The sequence below is a fragment of the Leuciscus leuciscus genome (assembly GCF_965113295.1).
Source record: "Leuciscus leuciscus genome assembly, chromosome: 2".
NCBI classification, from domain to species: domain Eukaryota; kingdom Metazoa; phylum Chordata; class Actinopteri; order Cypriniformes; family Leuciscidae; genus Leuciscus; species Leuciscus leuciscus.
Genome location: NC_138726.1, coordinates 2,317,894 through 2,337,798, shown reverse-complemented (window position 1 = coordinate 2,337,798; position 19,905 = coordinate 2,317,894). Strand labels below are relative to the sequence as shown.

General features: G+C 45.1%; 2 protein-coding genes across 4 annotated transcripts in view; one reads left to right on the top strand and one right to left on the bottom strand.

Annotated features, from left to right (window-relative positions):
• LOC309492117 (polyunsaturated fatty acid 5-lipoxygenase-like) overlaps window positions 1-19,028 on the bottom strand; it is a 30,440-nt gene extending 11,412 nt beyond the window's left edge. Inside the window, exons 1-11 of the mRNA XM_082160956.1 lie at window positions 18,863-19,028; window positions 17,231-17,429; window positions 17,009-17,087; window positions 9,526-9,633; window positions 9,294-9,403; window positions 8,980-9,152; window positions 8,672-8,806; window positions 8,349-8,552; window positions 8,032-8,118; window positions 7,674-7,843; window positions 7,446-7,558 (exon numbers count right to left, since the gene is read on the bottom strand). Coding sequence (XP_082017082.1) covers window positions 7,446-7,558; window positions 7,674-7,843; window positions 8,032-8,118; window positions 8,349-8,552; window positions 8,672-8,806; window positions 8,980-9,152; window positions 9,294-9,403; window positions 9,526-9,633; window positions 17,009-17,087; window positions 17,231-17,429; window positions 18,863-19,018 — 1,534 coding nt within the window. The 5' untranslated portion in view covers window positions 19,019-19,028. The remainder of the gene's footprint in view (window positions 1-7,445; window positions 7,559-7,673; window positions 7,844-8,031; window positions 8,119-8,348; window positions 8,553-8,671; window positions 8,807-8,979; window positions 9,153-9,293; window positions 9,404-9,525; window positions 9,634-17,008; window positions 17,088-17,230; window positions 17,430-18,862) is intronic.
• Window positions 1,192-6,490, top strand: LOC309492139 (uncharacterized protein). Of its 3 annotated transcripts, none has more exons than XM_082160993.1 (2): window positions 1,192-5,588; window positions 5,950-6,490. In XM_082160993.1, the coding sequence occupies exon 1, from the start codon at window positions 1,542-1,544 to the stop codon at window positions 2,997-2,999; it is 1,458 nt and encodes a 485-aa protein (XP_082017119.1). In that variant the 5' UTR covers window positions 1,192-1,541; the 3' UTR covers window positions 3,000-5,588; window positions 5,950-6,490. The 3 variants fall into 3 exon arrangements, with proteins under 3 accessions (XP_082017119.1, XP_082017121.1, XP_082017120.1); XM_082160995.1 differs by having other exon boundaries at window positions 1,192-5,591; window positions 6,011-6,490; XM_082160994.1 differs by lacking the exon at window positions 5,950-6,490 and adding an exon at window positions 5,760-5,935 and having other exon boundaries at window positions 1,192-5,634.
• Window positions 19,029-19,905: the final 877 nt, after the last annotated feature.

The window sequence follows — 19,905 nt, the reverse complement described above, 5'->3', positions numbered from 1 at the left end:
CTGGTCATATACAATTTTTTCCCATTATCTTAGACAACACACCGAAGACAGAAATAGGCCTATACTTAACCATATTTAACTTACAACCCATTTTATATAATGGAATAACTCTAGCATGTTTAAACTCACTTGGCATTTTTATTTGTTCAATTGATAAATGAAACATATATAATACAAAAGGAGTAATTACTCTAGCACAGTCCCTACAAATGTTGTAGGAGTGTTGTCAATCCCAGGTGCCTCATTTCTTTTTATTTCACTAATACATTTAAAAACTCCACTTTCAGTAACTGGTCTCAATTTAAAATAATCATTAACAATTCCACATTGGCCATAAAAAGACTGGTCAGTAGGCGGAGAATAGATTGTTTTTTTTTGTTTTTTTTGACTGTTCGAATGCATTTGACAACATGAGCATCTACACTATGAAAGCAATCCAGTCAAATGCCTCTGGAAGTGGTCGAAAGTGGACAATTCAACACATTTAGACCCCGTTTACACCTGTGTTTAGCGTCATCCTCTTGTGATCCGATTGACCAGGTGTAAACAGGTGTAGGGTTGAAAATAATCAAAGATATATGAAAATAAACAAAGATATTTGCTTTTACTGAAATTAACAAAGATATTTGCTTTTACTGAAATTAACAAAGACATTTGTTATACTGTTTCGACCCCCCTCCTTCTTACACCAAGGACCATTTGGAATTCCTAAAGACAAAGAGGTGCTGATAGTACTCAAGGCCTGTAGGCCAAGATATGTGGACATTGGGTGTCATTGAAGTTGTAATTATCTGATTGGTCAGTTTGAACGTCTCACATTTGAGTTTTAGTCACATGGTCAGGAAAAGGATAAAAGAAGATTGTAACAGTTGCTCTGTCTCTATTTTTGATTCACTGGATTCCTTTCTTGGGTCTCTCTCTCTCTCTTTTCTTTGCCTCTTAATCTCTACACTTTCTCTCTCTCTCTTTCCCTCTCTTTCTATCTCTCAGGTAACATTTTAACATAAATGCTGGGTCCAATTAATGGTAGAAGTTTTTATCATCTCAGACATCTATTTTGTAACTATTTTAAGTGTAACCATAACCATATTGTCATTAAAAGCCTTTCAATTACCACTAATGTGCTAACTAACTTTGATTTGGTACTGACTTAGAAGTGCTACCTATTGCAATACAATATCGTCACTAAATAGCATCGCTCTCCCACATATTAAGCTATTGTAACTGAGCTTATTTCCGTCGTTGGTATAAGTAGCAGTGGGTGGTAATAGACAAGAAATGTACAGTTCCCTTTCGAAAGGGAACTCTACACTACGTCAGAATGACGCTATGGGGAACGCCTCAGGCGTGACAGGTGTCTGAAATCAAATATCATCTCACAGCAATCATGCTGACCGGCGACAGCCCGTGAATCATTAGCGTGAATGATTAACGTGCAACCTGCAAGTATAAAAGGGGCGCTTTGCAAACATGACAACATTCTTTTCGTCTTCAGGGACTGTTTTTGTCTGTAATTTAAAAACGTCTACTCCAGCAAGGAAATGAAACGCACGTCCAAGGCAAGTCCTAAGGAATTTGTCAAATGTGTTGACCCGTGCCCAAGATATTTGTCGCCGGGTGACACTCACGAGATGTGCGTGTACTGTCTGGGTGAAGAGCACGCACGGGATGCTCTCGAGGGAGCATCCTGTGCAAACTGTGAGTGTTTTCCTATGAGAACGCTCCGCTCTCGTCTGGCTCTCTTCTCGAGGGGAGAGAGTTCAGCATCTGGTCCTCGCGGATCGGGTCCCGCTCGTGCCGAGGCAGAGCGGCGACGCGCTTCATGGGGCTCCCAGATGGAGCTCGCTGACAGTCTCGAGAGGGTTGTTCACCTCTCGGACGAGTCATCGGCTGACGAGAGTGAGCTGCAGGTGGATGACGGAGAAGATTCTCCTACTGATACTGCAGCGAGTGCTCTTCAGGCTGGGCAAGAGATGGCTGAGGAGGATGAATCAGATCCTCAACCTCGTCAGCCATCCTGCCCCATGTATGCTGAGTTGGTGGAAGTTATGGAGCGCGCCACTGACAAGCTTCAGTTGCCATGGCGGCGCGCTCAGGGAGAGATCGCTCGCGGCCGGTTAGACGATCGATTTCTCCCTGAACATAGACCACCAGCTCAACGGAGCCTCCCATTCCTTCCGGATCTTCATTCTGAGATCGAGAGGGCATGGGAGAAACCATACTCGGCCCGTATTCATCGACATCAGCGGGGTAATTTCGCTGATGTTGAGGGGATCGGGGAGTATGGTTATGTGTCGATGCCGCCCATTGACGAGACGTTTGCGAACTATCTCGTATCTGGGCGGGCGTCGACACTAAAAGCTCCGACTCTGCCATCCAAGCCTCTTAAAGTCACGGCTCGCTTGAATGGCAGAGCGTACATGGCAGCAGGTCAGGCTGGTGCTGCCCTTCACACCATGGCAGTGCTCCAAGCCTACCAAGCTGATCTGCTGCGGGATCTCGACCAGGGGACGGGGCTGTCCCCTGAGGCGGTCGCTGAGTTGCGCCGGACCACAGATTTGTCTCTCCGGGCCACTAAACAGACTGCTGCCGCGATCGGCCGGTCGATGGCGGCGATGGTGGCCACGGAGAGGCATCTGTGGCTCAACTTGGCTGATATCGGGGAGAAGGAAAAGGCCCTTCTCCTTGATTCACCAGTTTCGCCCACTAAACTTTTCGGCACCTCCGTTGAGGCGGTGGTTGGAAAGTTTAGGGAGGCGAAGGCGCGCTCAGCCGCATTTAAAACTTGTATACCGCTGAGATCCGGGCCCCGGCCCAGGCAGGCGGGAGGACCTGGTCCGTCTTGGTCCGAGGACCATAGACAGGACCAGAGGTCTAGTGTTGCCTCTCGTGCGCCCCCTCCAGGGAGGAGTAGGACGCAGAGAAGGCGAGCCTCCCGCAAGAAGAGGGACTTAAGGGAGGTCATTCAGCACAAGCGGAGCAGCGCTCAGCGGAAGTAAGGGTATGACCTCCCTGGAGGGCTTTTTCTACCGGCCCTCTCCCTCTTCTTTACTCCCCAGGCGTTTGCGTTACACCAGTCCTGGGGTTGGGCCTATGATGAGAACTATGTTCTGATGGCCCGCCGTAGCAACTGGTTGATGTGAGTGCCTCTTTTAGGCATGTAAAAGTGGTGGACCCCAGGTTCGTTGAGACCTTTCTGGTGAAGTCTTCACTCCGCACGCCGCAGGTGAACTTTTTTGGTTTTTGGAGAATTTGTGTGTATAACTAACACTTATTTGTATCTCTCTACAGAAGCCTTGTTCCCTGTATAGACCTAGGGGTCATTCTTAGAATGAAAAGGTAAAGTATGGAGACTTCAGGGCCCTGAAGCCTCCCCAGTTGGTGGCTGGAACGATCTAACGAGAAGCTCAAGGAAAATTGGCTTCCGTTTTGAGTATGTGATGGCCTTCCTGTCATAACATTTTTTATGCGTGGTGGGCCACCGCTCATTTCTTTTTAGCCGCAGGGCTGTTAGCCACCCTGGGGTAGAGTAGTTGGTCTTCCTAAAAAAAATAAAAAAAAAAGGAACTTTTTTGCTTTAGGTTTAGACTGACGCTGGCGCTTCAGATAGATCTTATGTCTTACCTATTGGTTTGTGACATTGGTATCCTGAGTACTTCGCTCCCCTGAGCTCTGTAAGGTGTCAGTAGGTGAGTGTTTTACAGCCTCTCAATCAAGTAGGCTGTGGCTCCTCCGAGCCCTCAGGTAGATCTATGCTTGTAGGTCGGCCCTCACCCGGGCCGCCTCTATAGCTGGCCTAGGCTATGCTAGGGGTTTTGGAGGCGTTCTGCTAAGTATAGCTGCCGCATTCATTCAAGGTGTAGGCTTCCTCCCCTTTATTTCAGCCTCCTCCCTTAAATGGGAGTTGTTGGCCAAGGCCCGCCCCTTTCACTGCATTCAGGGGTGATAGAGTAATGCAGGGTGGTAGTTGAGGTATGATCCTTCAGGCAGGGTTAGGCTGTCTTTCGCTCTGCGATGTGATAGTTTGCCAGACCCTGCCGAACAGAGCTACTTATGATTAGGCCTTGAGCTGGCTCCACTTAGCCCGTTGAGCTGAACCGCTCGAGTGATGGGTAGAAGTTGGTTGGCTTGCAAGCAAGCCCCGCTCCCCTAGGCTGGGCACAGGACAAATCCCTGTCACCCTTTGGAGCCATTCACAGGCTCGCTCCCTGTCTAAATTTTCAGGGGCATATGGTTTTACTCCCCTGCTAACTCAGGGTAGTTTTGAGTATTCCATTCTCAGCTCTGTATTATCTACCTCACACCACGATGGCTCCGGTTGAGCAGGGAGTTCTAACTACATTTCATTCCGGTCTTTTGAACTCCGCTCCCTTGAAGCCAGAGCATTGCCATGAGCTGACGCCCATGCATATAGTAGGTAGGCCCTTAAAGTGGGGCCTCCACTAGGCAGAGTGGCGTATGTTGTACTCCCCTGCTATAGGGGTATTGCTTTTTGCGGAGTACACTGCCTTTGGCAATGTGATTAGGTACCAGGATGCTGTAAGCGCTGTAGTAACAGTTTTTCTGCCTTGAAGGCTGCACAGTTAGGTAGTAGGCCCCAGCAGGCCTCCTTGACCGGGTAGCCCCTAAGATAGGGCTCCTAGGCCAGCTCACCTTCGTTGGTTGGCCCTGGTAGTTCGGGCAGAAGACTCACTACCGAGTAGTAGGTCTTAACAGGCCTCCTCGGAGGTGGGTCACAACATTGTGGAGCATACACTAGGTCAAAACTTTAGGAAAGTTTTTTATTAGTATGGTTCCAGCAGTGTTCATTAAAGTAGCAGAAAGACTCGCTATCAGCTAGTAGGCTCGACCGGGCCTCCCTGTTAGGCGAGTCCCCAGCAGCAGTACACATCCAGCTGATTAGACCGTTTCAGGAAGTAGGCCTCTTCAGGCCTCCCTGAAGATGGGCTCCCACATTTTTTTGTGGGGATCAGGTAGTAGGCTTTACTAGGCCTCCCTGAGGGCTGAATCCCTCATACTGTGGTACTAAGTGGCCCTGAGGTTGTACTATCAGGTAGTAGGCCTCATAAGGCCTCCCTGAAGGCAAAGCCCCATAGACAGTCAACTGGACTGCCAGTCTGGCCCACTGTCAGCTGTGGTTTTCAGGTAGTAGGCCTCTCCAGGCCTCCCTGAAAGTAAGCTCCTTCATGTCATGGTTCTCTGGTAGTAGGCCTCACCAGGCTTCCCTGGAGTTGAGTTCCATCATACTTTGAGTTTCCACTTAATGTGGTTTTTCTTGAGCTCCCACGTTCTGTGGTTATCAGATAGTAGGCTTCACCAGGCCTCTCTGAAGGAGAGCTCCCACATACTGTGGTTGTCAGGTAGTAGGCCTCTCCAGGCCTCTCTGAAAGTGAGCTTCCACGTTCTGTGGTTATCAGATAGTAGGCTTCATCAGGCCTCTCTGAAGGTGAGCTCCCACATACTGTGGTTGTCAGGTAGTAGGCCTCTCCAGGCCTCTCTGAAAGTGAGCTTCCACGTTCTGTGGTTATCAGATAGTAGGCTTCACCAAGCCTCTCTGAAGGTGAGCTCCCACATACTGTGGTTGTCAGGTAGTAGGCCTCTCCAGGCCTCTCTGTAAGTGAACTCCCATGCACTGTCGTTATCAGGTAGTAGGCCTCACTAGGCCTCCCTTAAGTTGAGCTCCCACGTTTTGTGGTTGTCATGTAGCAGGCCTCTCTGGGCCTCTTTGTAAGTGAACTCCCATGCACTGTGGTTATCAGGTAGTAGGCCTCACTAGGCCTCCCTGAAGTCGAGCTCCCACATACTGTGGTTGTCATGTAGTAGGCCTTACCAGGCCTCCCTGGAGGGTTAGCTCCCACTTACTGTGCGTTTCCACTTAGCATGGTCTTTAAGGTAGTAGGCCTCTTCAGGCCTCCCTGAAAGTGAGCTCCCACGTTCTGTGGCTATCAGATAGTAGGCTTCACCAGGCCTCTCTGAAAGTGAGCTCCCACATACTGTGGTTGTCAGGTAGTAAGGCCTCTCCAGGTCTCCCTGAGAGTAGTTTCACAGTGGTGCTGGGTTTTTGTAAGCTAGTGGCCGCTTACTTTCAGTTTAGCAGACCTTATCAGGCAGCTAGCGAAGGTGAGCTTGCGCCCTGGCTCGACTCAAGTTTTTATTCTCTGCTACGGGTTCCCTCCTGGAACCTCTTTTTCCTGCTACAGCCTGGTTGCCTACCAGGTAGATCTAATGCTCCTCCCCTCACTGAGGGTCAGTTTGAGTATGTGGTCTCCTGAGTCTGGTCAGTCGGTCGTAGGCCTCTCTTGAGGCCTCCCAGTTAGATCAGCCCTTAGGCCCTCACAGGCCTCCTCAGTGTTTTGAAACACAAACACTGAGTTGATCCGTGGATTGAGTAGAGAAACTCCCCTCGCTGGCAAGGGTTGTAAAGCACTATGCTGAGTCATACTCTCCAGGATATCCCGTCTCTGAGATCCGGTCCAAGTGGTTCACTGCCTGCTTCACAGTCCCTCGGGTTGGATGCCTTCCTAAAGGCAAGTGTCCAGAGGCTCTGTCTTCGGACAGACAGGAAGTGGCCAGACTGTAGTGTCTGATATAGTGACACCAGGTCAGGCCTGCCTGGTGGCGTTTCAGGCGGCACGTTCCCCTGAATAGTGACTGGCTGGGGTTCCTCAGGTTCCCTAGCCACATTCCCTAGAAGGGACCCCTTCTAAGAAGTTGAAGTTGTGGTCCTTGGCCCTTGAGCAGGCCCAGGTAGACCTTTCTCTAAACTATGTTTATGGAGGTTTTCTGTGGTGTCATTTAGCTTGGGCTATGACCGTAGGGAGTGCTGTCACTGACAGCTCAGTGTGACCTGGGGGTGAGTGGTACTAGCGTTCATTTGAATTGCCGGTTCTGACAGTTGTCACTGCCTTTTGGCATGCACTCCCCTTAGCATGGTGGCGTTGGTATATCGTTCCCCATAGCGTCATTCTGACGTAGTGTAGAGTTCCCTTTCGAAAGGGAACGTGTCAGGTTACGACTGTAACCTATGTTCCCTGAGAACAGGGAACGAGACACTACGTCTTCCTGCCATGCCTCGGGGCCTGCCTGCAACAGTCCCTTCAGACGATAGGATGTTGTCATGTTTGCAAAGCGCCCCTTTTATACTTGCAGGTTGCACGTTAATCATTCACGCTAATGATTCACGGGCTGTCGCCGGTCAGCATGATTGCTGTGAGATGATATTTGATTTCAGACACCTGTCACGCCTGAGGCGTTCCCCATAGCGTCATTCTGACGTAGTGTCTCGTTCCCTGTTCTCAGGGAACATAGGTTACAGTCGTAACCTGAGACGTTTTCTACCATTGTGCTGACAACGTTTCTTTAGTCATTCGACAGTCCTGTAGCCTGAACCCCTGTAGGAAATCCACCCTGACAGATAGCCTTTGATAAGTTAAACCTGTACTCACTGTCAGAATTATTCATGCCAAAGGAAACATCCTGAACAAATCTTTGAATCTCCACATCTCTTTGAACGGTCTCATCGCTCTCATAGTAGATCTCGACCACAGCAGAAACAAAACTAGGAAGATGAAAAAGATGACAAATTAATGAAAATAACTTCTCATTGGAGTGTATGAGGACTAATTTGTACTTTTGCACTAGTAGTACAGGATCTGAACTGTTGCTACACTTACTCGTGTATTGCCTCCCAGATCTTCTTGCCATCATCTCTGTAATAGTACTTGGGCACATCTTCCATTCCTCGAGCTTCTATGGTCTCAGGGAAGCACAGGGACTCGTAGGTTAAAGTCTCCATGGCACTTTGAATCATTTTAGTCATCCCATCTCCATTGATGCTACTAACCTTTGGATGCCAAGAATTTAGTTAATCTTTTGGATGAGATTTTATTCTGGTGGATGTTTTTGCGTTTGGGAAATTTAGGAACTACTTAGGTCTGACAAAGACTAAATAATCAAATATGAATAGAAATGATTTGGATCCTAGCAAGATGCTGTTTATGTGGGGATATATTAAATTAGGTGTAAAGCTACCTTGCTGATGATCCCGTTTTCACTGATGAGATTATCACGGGCCTCTTCATTGATTGCAATTGTGAAACGAACATGAGGTTTCAGTAACTGTAAGAAGCATTTAAACATGCATTAAATGATAAAAACTGATTTAAACACATGACCTGAAAGAGCAAAAGTGGTAGTGGTTTTTGGTTAACATTAAACCATGGATGAAAAGAAGACAAGGATATGAGAACCAGAAACCTTTCATCAATAAATTGACATATATGTGAAACCACAATCTTCAGTTTAGCCCTGAATCTAAATATCATGACTGTGTATTGAATGACATGTACCTTGTATACAGGATGGACTGCAGCGAGCTGTCTGTACACGGCCATTTCAAAAACCTCTGATGTCAGATGTGTCTTGAGAAGGTGCGTGACCAACTGGTGTACAATGAAGTCGGCAGATTTCACCCACATCTTGGCAAGCATCCAATCATATTCATTATCACTTGGGAAAAAGATTGGGCTCTTTTCCCCTGGGGTTTGACTGAGCTGATTCAGATATAATAGAGCAAAGCAGGATATTTTTACTTCGGTTAAATTCCCAGCAAAAGCACTTTTATTTTTAATTTATGTTTTCATTTGATACTGATTCTATATGTGACAGATACCTGAATGGCAATTGGCACAATCTGGTCCAACCTGTTCTTGTACAGCAGGCAGACGGGTGCAGTCAAATAAAGCTGATCGCTGGATGTTGGCACTCCCTCCAGTATTTCATAATCCACTATGTAGATGTTTCCTGCCTATAAACGTGTTTACAGGTGCAAAGTTTAGAACTAATAGTTCATGGGTTAAATAACATTGATTTGAGTCATTTATGTAAACCAAATTGTGTGAAGGATGTCAGAATACAGGCAAGTTTTGAATTTGATAACTGACCGACTGTTCAAGTGATTTATGTCTTAATGTTTCTGACCTTTAATTCCTCTAGTAGTGTGACACCTTTCTCCAGAAAGCCCTCCACCATTTCATGTGTGACTGGAAATTTGTCTGGAATTTCCATGCACTTCCTGATCATGACAGGATTGCAGCCGTTCAAAAACTGGTAGCCGAACATGTAATCCTTACTCCAGTCTTGCATCACTTTCTCTGTTCAGATTTCAAAGGGGAAAATTGAGTCAACTGTCTTTACAGGTATGAAAAAATGTGCCTCTGCTTTGATGGTTTCTCACAACAATTGATTGTTTTTTGTTGTTGTTGTTGATATATATAGTATTTGTAGAAACAAACCTAGTAGAGTGTTCTTGATATTAAAATCTTGCAATATATTTTCAAAATCAGCCATGTCTTTCCAGGAATGAATGAAACCTTTAAATTTGTCAAGAAATGCTTCCCCAATCCTGAAAAAGAGTGCATACTGTATAATTATAGACATGAACTCTATTTGCACGAATTTCATTCTGGAGAACTGCGGAAAATCTCAGTATCAAATCAACAAGGACTGTGGCCACGACAAACTTACACTTTCAGGAAATTGAAATCAAACTCAAAAGTTTTTGCTGCATCGAACTGAACTTCTGGAAGAAGATGATCCATGCTCTTGGGGTAGCCTTCGCGCCACTCCCTCCAGCTTCAACAAGAGAAATGACAACATTTACTTTTTTTTTTACAGTTTCACTTTCATGGACTTTTAGTTTGTTTATTGTCAGTTTCCTGGTCCTGTGTCTTAGTTTCCAAAAGTCTATCATCACACCAGTTTGTCTTTTAGTTTGTTTATATATGAAGAGTTCAGATGCAAAAGCCTCTAAGTGCCATCTGAAATTTTCTTCTAGAATGATCATTTTTATCAAGCTCGTACATTTAAGTTCAATAATTTCACTTAAATGGCAATGCAAATTACCTATTAATTGTCTTTTAACTGAAATTACTTAACTTAAATATACAAACTTATATGGCACTTAGAGGCTTTTGCATCTGAACTCTTCATATGCTCTCTGTTTTCAGTTCCCTTATTGTCCGGTATTGTTTGTGCACAGCACTCTGTTTGTTTGTTACATTGTTTTTTGCATTACCTGATTCTGAGTTAGTTAATAAATCCTTTTTGGCATTTCTTCGTCTAGACTAATGTGACAGATACCAAGAATAAGTGTTTTTTTTTCTTTCTTTAGTCAAGACTTTTGTCGGTTGCCTTGTGTTTTTCTTTTACAAAAATGCAATAAATTGCAAGCAATCATTTGGGAAAGTTTTTGGGAATGCTCTGGCAGTGTCAGCATTTTCAGAAAACCATTTTCTTGCTTCTCCAGAGTGATTAGTGACATGGCATTACAGCTCAGGTAACTGGTTAAAAAGGGGGAAAACTTTACAGAATCGAGCAAATATCAAAGTCAGCGTCCAGCTCAAGTACTCTACTTCCATTGAGATGAATAGAAATCCTCCTTGTCTAAGCCCAATGCACCAACGTTTAGCGGGGGAAGAGTGTGCAAACAATGGCAAATTCCCTTTGGCATCACCTGACTCCTTGGTCAAAATGCAAAGACTGAACACTGAACACAAAAACTGAAAAGAAAATTTCTACAAACGCGTTCACTTGTTTGGTCCGGTGTTCGGAAGCTGGTGGTTGCTGGAAGAAGAATCCAATCCAATAGAATAGAATAGAATGAGGCATTTATATAGTGCTTTCATATGTACTACTGTACACCCAAAGCGCTTTACAATCATATCAGGGCATTTCTCCTCAACCACCACCAGTGTGCAGCATCCACTGGGATGATGCGACGGCAGCCACAGTACAACGGCGCCAGTGCACTCACCACACACCAGCTATAGGTGGAGAGAGGAGAGAGAGTGATAGAGCCAATTCAATGTAAGGGGATTATTAGGAGGCCATGATTGGTAAGGGCCAATGGGTGGAATGTGGCCAGGACACCGGGGTTACACCCCTACTCTTTACGAGAAGTGCCATGGGATTTTTAATGACCACAGAGAGTCAGGACCTCGGTTTTACGTCTCATCCGAAGGACGGTGCTCTTTGACAGTATAGTGTCCCCGTCACTACACTGGGGCGTTAGGACCCACACAGACCACAGGGTGAACGCCCCCTGCTGGCCTCACTAACACCTCTTCCAGCAGCAACCTGGTTCCCTTTCAAGGGAACTCCCGTTGCGTCGAGAAAATGACGCTGTGGGAACGCTTTGCGTGATGACGTCTTGAAGCACATGTAAAATCAGTCCAATGGTGTGGCGGAACGTCAGAGGCGGGTGACGTCACGTACCAGGAAACTATAAAAGCCGGCCCAAAACAGAAAACGAAAGCTTTCTGAGTCTTCAGTTGCGCTCTGTGTTGAAATCTGTGTTGTCTGTCTCTATATATATATATATTGATTCAGTTATGGCGAGCAAGCAGCAGTATCGAGTGTGTGTCCATCCCTGCCCGCGTTATTTAACGGGAGGTGACACACACACTCTTTGTGTTGTTTGTTTGGGAGAGGAGCATGCCCAGTCAGCACTCGAGGGTGGTGACTGTGAGCATTGCTGTGCGCTTCCATTGCGTACGCTCCGATCCCGTTTGGCTCGGTTCAATCCCGACCACGTTCCCCAGGGCTCGGGTCCCGCCGCGGCTGAGGCTCGGCGGCGATCTCAGACCTGGGGTTCGCAAATGGATCTGTCAGTGGATGTTGAGACGGGCTCTGCCTTATCTCAGCATCAATCTGACAGATCCAGTGCCTCTCATCAGGGTGCGGAAGCACGCGCTGCGGTTTCTTCCCCCCTGATAGAGGCACCAATACTGCAATTGTCCAGCTCTGAGGAGTTGGATGTTGTGAGTGTTGAAGCTGAGTCTGAGGATTCGCCACCTCAGTCTCATGCGTTTGAGGAACTGCTCGATGTGATTACTAGAGCAGTTGACAGACTTTCTATTGAGTGGCCAGAGGATAGGCAGGACGTTCGCTCGAAAAGTAAGCTCGACGAACGCTTCCTGCCATCTCGTGCTCAGCCTCAGCGAAGAAGCCTGCCGTTTTTCCCCGATCTCCACACCGAGGTGTCGAGATCGTGGGGAAAACCGGTTTCATACAGAGTTTATGCACCACAAACATCTCATTATTCATCTATTCAGAAATATAAAGATTATGGTTATGGGGAGATGCCGAAGGTGGAGGAGACGCTTGCGAGCTATCTCTCTCCAGCAACGGCATCTTCCCTGAAAGCTCCTTCACTTCCCTCTAAACCAGTAAAATATACTTCATCCCTGGTTCATAAATCTTATGCAGCCGCTGGTCAAGCAGCAGCGTGTCTGCATACGATGTCCATTATGCAAGCATATCAAGCAGAATTATTGGGGGATTTAGAGGAGGGCGGGGGAATTGGTCCCGATACAGTGGCTGAACTACGCAGAGCCACAGATTTGTCTCTCAGGGCCACCAAGGAGACCGCTAAATCAATCGGGCGGTCTATGGCAGCCCTGGTGGCCACTGAGAGGCATCTGTGGCTCAACCTGAGTGATATAAAAGAGAAAGAAAAACATGTTCTTTTAGATGCTCCGGTTTCCACTGTGGGTTTATTTGGCGATGCAGTAAACAGTGCAGTAGCTAAATCTCAAGAAGCTGCTAAACAGGCAGCTGCATTGCAGAAACTCCTCCCCCGCCGTTCTTTCTATGAGGCTGCTGAGCGGACAGAGGACCACTTTTCTAGGCGTGGTTTGGGATTCTGTGTCGATGCAGGCGCGCCTGTCACCGCCACGGATAGATTCCATCCTTGCAGCTGTGAAAAGTGTAAAGCTAGGCCAGCTACTCACTGTCAAACAGTTCCAGAGACTGTTGGGTCTCATGGCAGCAGCTTCCAACGTGATACCTTTTGGACTGCTACACATGAGGCCCCTGCAGTGGTGGCTCAGGACCAGGGGGTTTTCCCCGAGGGGCAACCCATTTCGCACAATCAAGGTCACGCGGCGATGCCTACGTGCCTTGGTTATGTGGAAGAAGCCTTGGTTCCTGTCCCAGGGCCCAGTGTTGGGAGCTCCTTGTCGTCGCAAATTGCTAACGACGGATGCTTCCCTCACGGGCTGGGGAGCGATCCTGGGGGGTCGCTCGGCTCAAGGTCTGTGGGAAGACCATCATCGTTCCTGGCATATCAATCGCCTAGAGATGTTAGCTGTCTTCCGGGCTCTGAGGAGCTTTATCACAGATCTCAGGGGGCACCATGTGTTAGTACATACGGACAACACATCGGTAGTCGCCTATATCAACCACCAAGGGGGTTTGCGCTCGCGCCCGTTATCCAACTTGGCACGCCATATCCTCTTGTGGTCCCAGGGGAAGTTACTGTCACTCAGGGCAGCTTACATCCCCGGGGTACAGAATATAGGAGCAGACACTCTGTCGAGGCAGGGGCCGAGGCCCGGGGAATGGAGATTCCACCCCGAGGTGGTGGAGCTGATATGGAGGGAGTTTGGCCAAGCACAAGTGGATCTGTTTGCGTCTCGAGAGACGTCTCACTGTCCACTTTGGTTCTCCCTCACGCATCCAGCTCCTCTCGGACTGGATGCTATGGTACAGACGTGGCCGAGGCTACGTCTGTACGCCTTTCCCCCAGTTGCTCTGCTCCCGGGAGTTCTGGAAAGAGTTCGCAGGGACCGGGTCCATCTACTTCTTATAGCCCCGCGCTGGCCGGGCAGAGTATGGTTTCCCGATCTTGTGTCCCTCCTCGACGGGCATCCTCTGGAGTTACCCGTCAGGAGGGACCTTCTGTCCCAGGCAGAGGGCTCGATATTTCACCCTCGGCCAGAACTGTGGAATCTGTGGGCTTGGCCTCTGAGGGGGCCCAGCTCATAGAGTCAGGTCTCTCAACCGAGGTTGTTGAGACCATTCTACAATCCAGAGCTCCCTCCACGAGGAAACTTTATGCCCTGAAGTGGAGAGTATTCACTTCCTGGTGTAGTGACCGTCGGTTGGATCCAGTCCACTGCCCAATTGGTACAGTGCTGGAGTTCCTGCAGGACCGGTTCACTGCAGGTCTGACCCCGTCCACTTTAAAGGTTTATGTGGCGGCCATAGGTGCTTACCACATTCCTTTGGGTGGAATGTCTGTGGGGAAAGACCCTCTGGTATCTCGTTTCCTTCGTGGCACTTGGAGGCTGAGGCCTGCAGTTCGCTCGAGGGTGCCACCTTGGGATTTGTCCTTTGTGCTACAAGGCTTATCCCAGGCCCCCTTTGAGCCCATTGAGGAGGTTCCTGAGAAGTTTCTTACTCTGAAAGCTCTTTTCCTTCTGGCTATTTCTTCTCTTAAGAGAATAGGGGATCTTCAAGCATTGTCGGTGGCTCCGTCATGCTTAGAGTTTGCTCCGGGTATGGTTAAAGCGTTCCTTCATCCGAGACCGGGTTATGTCCCCAAGGTCCCCACTAATGTGGCTAGACCTATTGTTCTGCAGGCTTTCTGTCCTCCTCCCTTTCAAAATGCTGACCAGGAGGCTAATAATTTGCTTTGCCCTGTGCGGGCGTTAGACGCTTACGTCCACAGAGCTGCCCTGTGGCGTAAAAGTGATCAATTATTTGTGTGCTTTGGGTCCCCTAACAAAGGGGGCCCGGTGTCTAAGCAAAGGATGAGCAAGTGGGTGGTCGAGGCTATCTCACTTGCTTATGAGGCGGCTGGACAGCCTTCTCCTTTGGCTGTCCGGTCGCACTCGACGAGGAGTATGGCGGCCTCTAAGGCCCTTATTTCAGGAGTTTCTTTACAGGACGTCTGTGATGCGGCAGGCTGGTCCTCACCGCACACTTTCGTCAGGTTTTACTCTCTGGATCTAGACTCTGCTCCAGGGTCTCATGTTTTGTCTTCCTAGTGCTGCTCTACGGATTTCACACAGGACAGACATTTGTAGCTATGGAGGCGTTGGTATAGACGTTCCCACAGCGTCATTTTCTCGACGCAACGGGAGTTCCCTTGAAAGGGAACGCCTCGGTTACGACTGTAACCTCGGTTCCCTGAAGAGGGAACGAGCGTTGCGTCGCCCTGCCATATCTCCTTCATGCCTGTCAGCTCGACTTCAGACTTTTACGAAGCTTTCGTTTTCTGTTTTGGGCCGGCTTTTATAGTTTCCTGGTACGTGACGTCACCCGCCTCTGACGTTCCGCCACACCATTGGACTGATTTTACATGTGCTTCAAGACGTCATCACGCAAAGCGTTCCCACAGCGTCATTTTCTCGACGCAACGCTCGTTCCCTCTTCAGGGAACCGAGGTTACAGTCGTAACCGAGGCGTTTTCTCAGAAGTCTCCCATCCAGGTACTGACCAGGCTCAGCCCTGCTTAGCTTCAGTGGGCAACCAGTGTGACGGTTCAATGAGTCCTTGTGCAGTGAGTGCTTGTGTGTTTGTCCCTAAGTTACAAGCTGATTGCTGGAGGGCGTGGCTTTACACCTGAACCAGATCATGGTACTTTAAAAGACACTGGGTCAAACAGAGAGGTAGACGATGGCTCGCTGGTGTTGTTGCGGCTCTGGAGGCTTCCGGAGAGCTGACGGGAAGTGTGGGCTATGGGAGATCACAACCGCTTCGGAGATCTGATGTGATATACTTCCCTGATGACGATATTCTGATTTGGACTTCTTGTTATGTTTGGTTGAACTGATATCACTTGAGTTTGCTACTTACGGTTACATACTGACACACTGACTAACACTTATACTGATCTCTTAACATTTCATGTTTATTACTTTATTTAAATAAATCTATTTTTTTACGTAGCGGTTGTGTGGCGTCTCCCTTACTTTGTTGCGATCTTTGAGAAGAATCGTAACAAATGGGGGCTCGTCCTAAAAGAGTAATTAGTTAACAAATGAGAGTTTGTTTGATTAAAGTATGGGCATTGTTTAGCTCATTTGGTAGACTAGTGCTCTGTTGGATGTTAATGTGAAAGTTAATCTTGTTTATTCGCATTATTTTGGAGATGTACGTAAATCTTTGATTAGATTATGTATGTTAAATGTCCCGTGAGTTCGAAGGTAGTCATTTAAGGTAAGTGCATGTTATTGAGGTACGGATGAAACCGTATTCATTTTTCCCCTGTAGGTATTAGCAACGCTTTGCGTTGATTTGTTATTTTGCCTTTTTTATTTTTGTGCAGGCTTTTGGGTGAAGCACACCGCCGTGGCTACGGATTGGGCTGTATTGCTCAGTTTCGGAACAAGCGGTATTTGGTGTTTAAAGTCGCTTTACTCTTGAAAGCTGCATGAAGATTAGGCATAGAATAGGTTAGTGGGTTGTTAGGTAGGGTAGAAGGGGAGAAGTTGAATGAGTGTTTTTGTCCGTTGCTTATTAGGGTTTTTAATGCACTTACTTTAAGTCGAGAGTGTAATCAACAAGTTAAAGGTTAAAATGACATCCGTTGAAGAATTTGTTAAAGCTCCGTCGGAGGACGTGTTAAATTCGTTTGTGAAGCAACAATTGTGGGAACTTGTAGAGTTGTCTTGGGTTACAGGGTGATATGGCTGCTTGACACAGGTTTATTCACAAACACTCCAACAGAATGCGAACGGAGAGCAACACACACTTAACATAGACGACACCGGAAACTGAACTCAAACAGAACTGAACATAAATACAGGTGATAATGATGGTAATGCACAGCTGAGCATAATTAGTGTCCGTGACAACAAATGAGTGACGAAGGAGGTGATGACAAAACATAATGAGTCCAAGCTAACGTGAGTGTGGCACACACACACACACACACACACACAGACACAGACACAGACACAGACACAGACACAGACACACACACAGACACACACACAGACACACACACAGACACACACACAGACACACACACAGACACACACACAGACACAGACACAGACAGACAGACAGACAGACAGCTGCTACGGATCTATGTATATGACAACATACTGTATATGTGACTATAATATTATTGTGTCAAGCACACTGAACTTTATCCAGGGAGGAATAAAGAAAAAACTGCAACAAATTATTGTTCAAGAATGTAGTTGTTTCTTCAAACCTGAATTGTTTCTGTCTAAATTCCAGTTCTTCTCTTCTTTTCTCTCTAAGCAATTCGGTTTCATCCTGAGGCAATCGAGCTAAATGAATGCACAGAGAAATATATAGCACACATTTTACACATAGAAAAGACAGCATTTAAGACATGATTCAATAACATCTGAACAACTGAAGTTTAAAAAATTAAAACAACAATGCTTCATTTAAAATGAATGTAGCCTACCAGTGCCTTCTCGGATAATCACTTCCTTTTCGTTTTCTATCCAGCAATGACAGGGGAACTCGAAGCGTTTTCCAGAGGGTGTTGTCACTGTGATATGCTTACAAAACCACTGAAAATTGACCAAGTGTTTCTTCTTTTCAAGTTTCACCTGAACAATGTCTCCAAGGTCCTTCTTCACACGGATGTCGAAGGAGAACTCCTTTAATGACAACTTTTATTAGACACATTATATGGGAGGAAAAACAACAACAAACCATCAAACAAACAAACATACAAAAAACATAGAGTCCACTAGAGTCCACACAGCTGACATGTTTACCTGTTGCAGATTATCCAAGTTGTGTTCACGAAATAGACACAGAACACAGTTAAAACGAGCCACTGGAGGAGCGCTAATTTTATTTGATCTAATTATTTGTCTGCATCATCAGCTACGGAAATGAACTAATCTGCTATAACTTTACAAACGAGATATGGGATAGTGACGACTTAATAAAAAGAATAATACAACCTTAATTAATCGATTTATTACATTTGGGAAATGGGTAAATATTAAACACAATATCCACCAGTATAAAACAGAATTGATGCCCAATATTGAGTTGTTACAATACCTTATAAACCAAAATATTTGAAACTCTTTCAATACCTAACTTTCATTCATCCTCTGACAATGTAATGTTTGTTATTTATTAGGGGCCAAGCACAGCTTGCAGGAAAGTTATGAGGGGTAGACATATAGAGGGCAGTCTCAACATTTACCATAGGACGTTTGGAGTGTCTATCTCAAACCCTCTAGCGCCACCTACTGTCCAACGTTGCACTCACATTTATTCTAGTAATTTTCAATCATAAGGACTATAAACTTTTTTTTTTTTACACTGATAACCATACAGAACATAATATCAAAACTAGCAATAGTAATACTAATAATAATAATAATAAGATTAAACAAAAAATACAGACCAAAATGAATAAGTTAAAAGTTAAGAGGGCCATTATATTATAGGAAAATGATTACATGAAGAGCCCCAAAGCAGAGCAGATTCTAAAAGTCTTAGTAACTTTCTTATTAGCAGATGCTGAGATTACATTCAAATCATTTTCCATTTCTTTAAGAAGACTTTATGGTTTGAAAAGTTGCATTTGAGTAAAATTTGCTTAAGAAAATAATTATATTACTTATAAAAATAGCATATGTTAAATCAATGTCAGCTCTAAACTTTTGTATACATTTCTTTACAGGGTAAAATCTGTGGATCAGCTTGAAGGATATTTCATTCACCTTATTTAAAGTATCAGCCACTGGAGTTTGTGATGAATTATTTAAGAATCGTCAGTTAGTTGACTAATTATTATTTTTGTGTTGCCAATTTTGATACACTATAAATTATACTATTGATATGTAAGCTAAGGAATTGTGTTGCAATTAAGAGTAGATAAGCGGAGACTGGACATCCTTGGTGAGCATAAGAGACTTTTTTCAAAAACATAAAAAATAGTAATGATGTAATTACTTGTAATGTTTCCAAACTTTTGAACAATAATATATCCTATATAATAATGAAAATAAAAAAAATAAAAAATAATAATTACTTAAAATAAAAATAATCAAGTCTTTAAAGTTCTTACCCTTTCAAAACCCCAAAAACCAGCAGAAAAGGATTTGTTGACCAGGATTCTGTCACTGCTCTGATGATTTGAGTCTATCAGCATCAGGTAAATGCTGTTCGTGTTCTCAGCAATAATCTGTCTACTAGTAGAAACTATCACCTTGTAGGTCAACATTTTGCCTGAATGAAAGATGTACAAACTCTGGATCCTCAGTTTATTCTTAAGCACATTTATATGAAGTTCACTTCCGGCGCTACTCTCCACCTCCTGTGACATTATAATGTGGGTTTGGTCATCACTCAAAAATGTATTGGTCATACTTGCACATGTGATCTAAATCAAGTTTCTGAACTTACAGAAGAGACATGTATGTAGAGGTATTCCTGTGGTTTAGACAATCCCCTATCTCTGATAAGCTTTTACAATTACAATTGCTATTTACCCTTTAATATCATTAATATAAAAGTGAAGAGTAATATAAGAGTGTATATAAATCTAATTTAATTCAGATATGATACGCACTGTAAAAAATATCGTGATTTTAACGGTAGATTAATAATTGGTTAACAGAAAGTTTCTGTACTATATACAGTAAAGTGATAGAGCTAATCGTACATTTAAATCAAAACATTAACAGTAAAATACCGTTAAATTTACATTTTTTTGGAAGTGAAAAAGAACAAGTCATTGTATAATTTACAGTGAAAAAAACGTAAATTGTCACTCCCACAATTCCCTGCGTGACACTTCACATTTGATGTATTTTTGTTTCTTCATAGTTTTTCATAGTTTTTCTAAATCTAATCAGTTCTAAAGGTTCTATGTTACATTTTTATGTTGTTAAATTAATGTTTTTTGTATTTTTTAAATTTCATGTGTGTTACTGTAGTGGATTTTTCCCTAAACCTGACTATCTAGCGTCTGCAAATCGACACTTAATAAATAAATCTGGTGTCTTCAAATCGACACTTAATAACCTTTATACTCTAGCTCTCTGCGTCTTCCGTCGACAACTGGCCGAGTCTCTTACTCTAACTTACTTGCTTCCCTAAACTGACCTG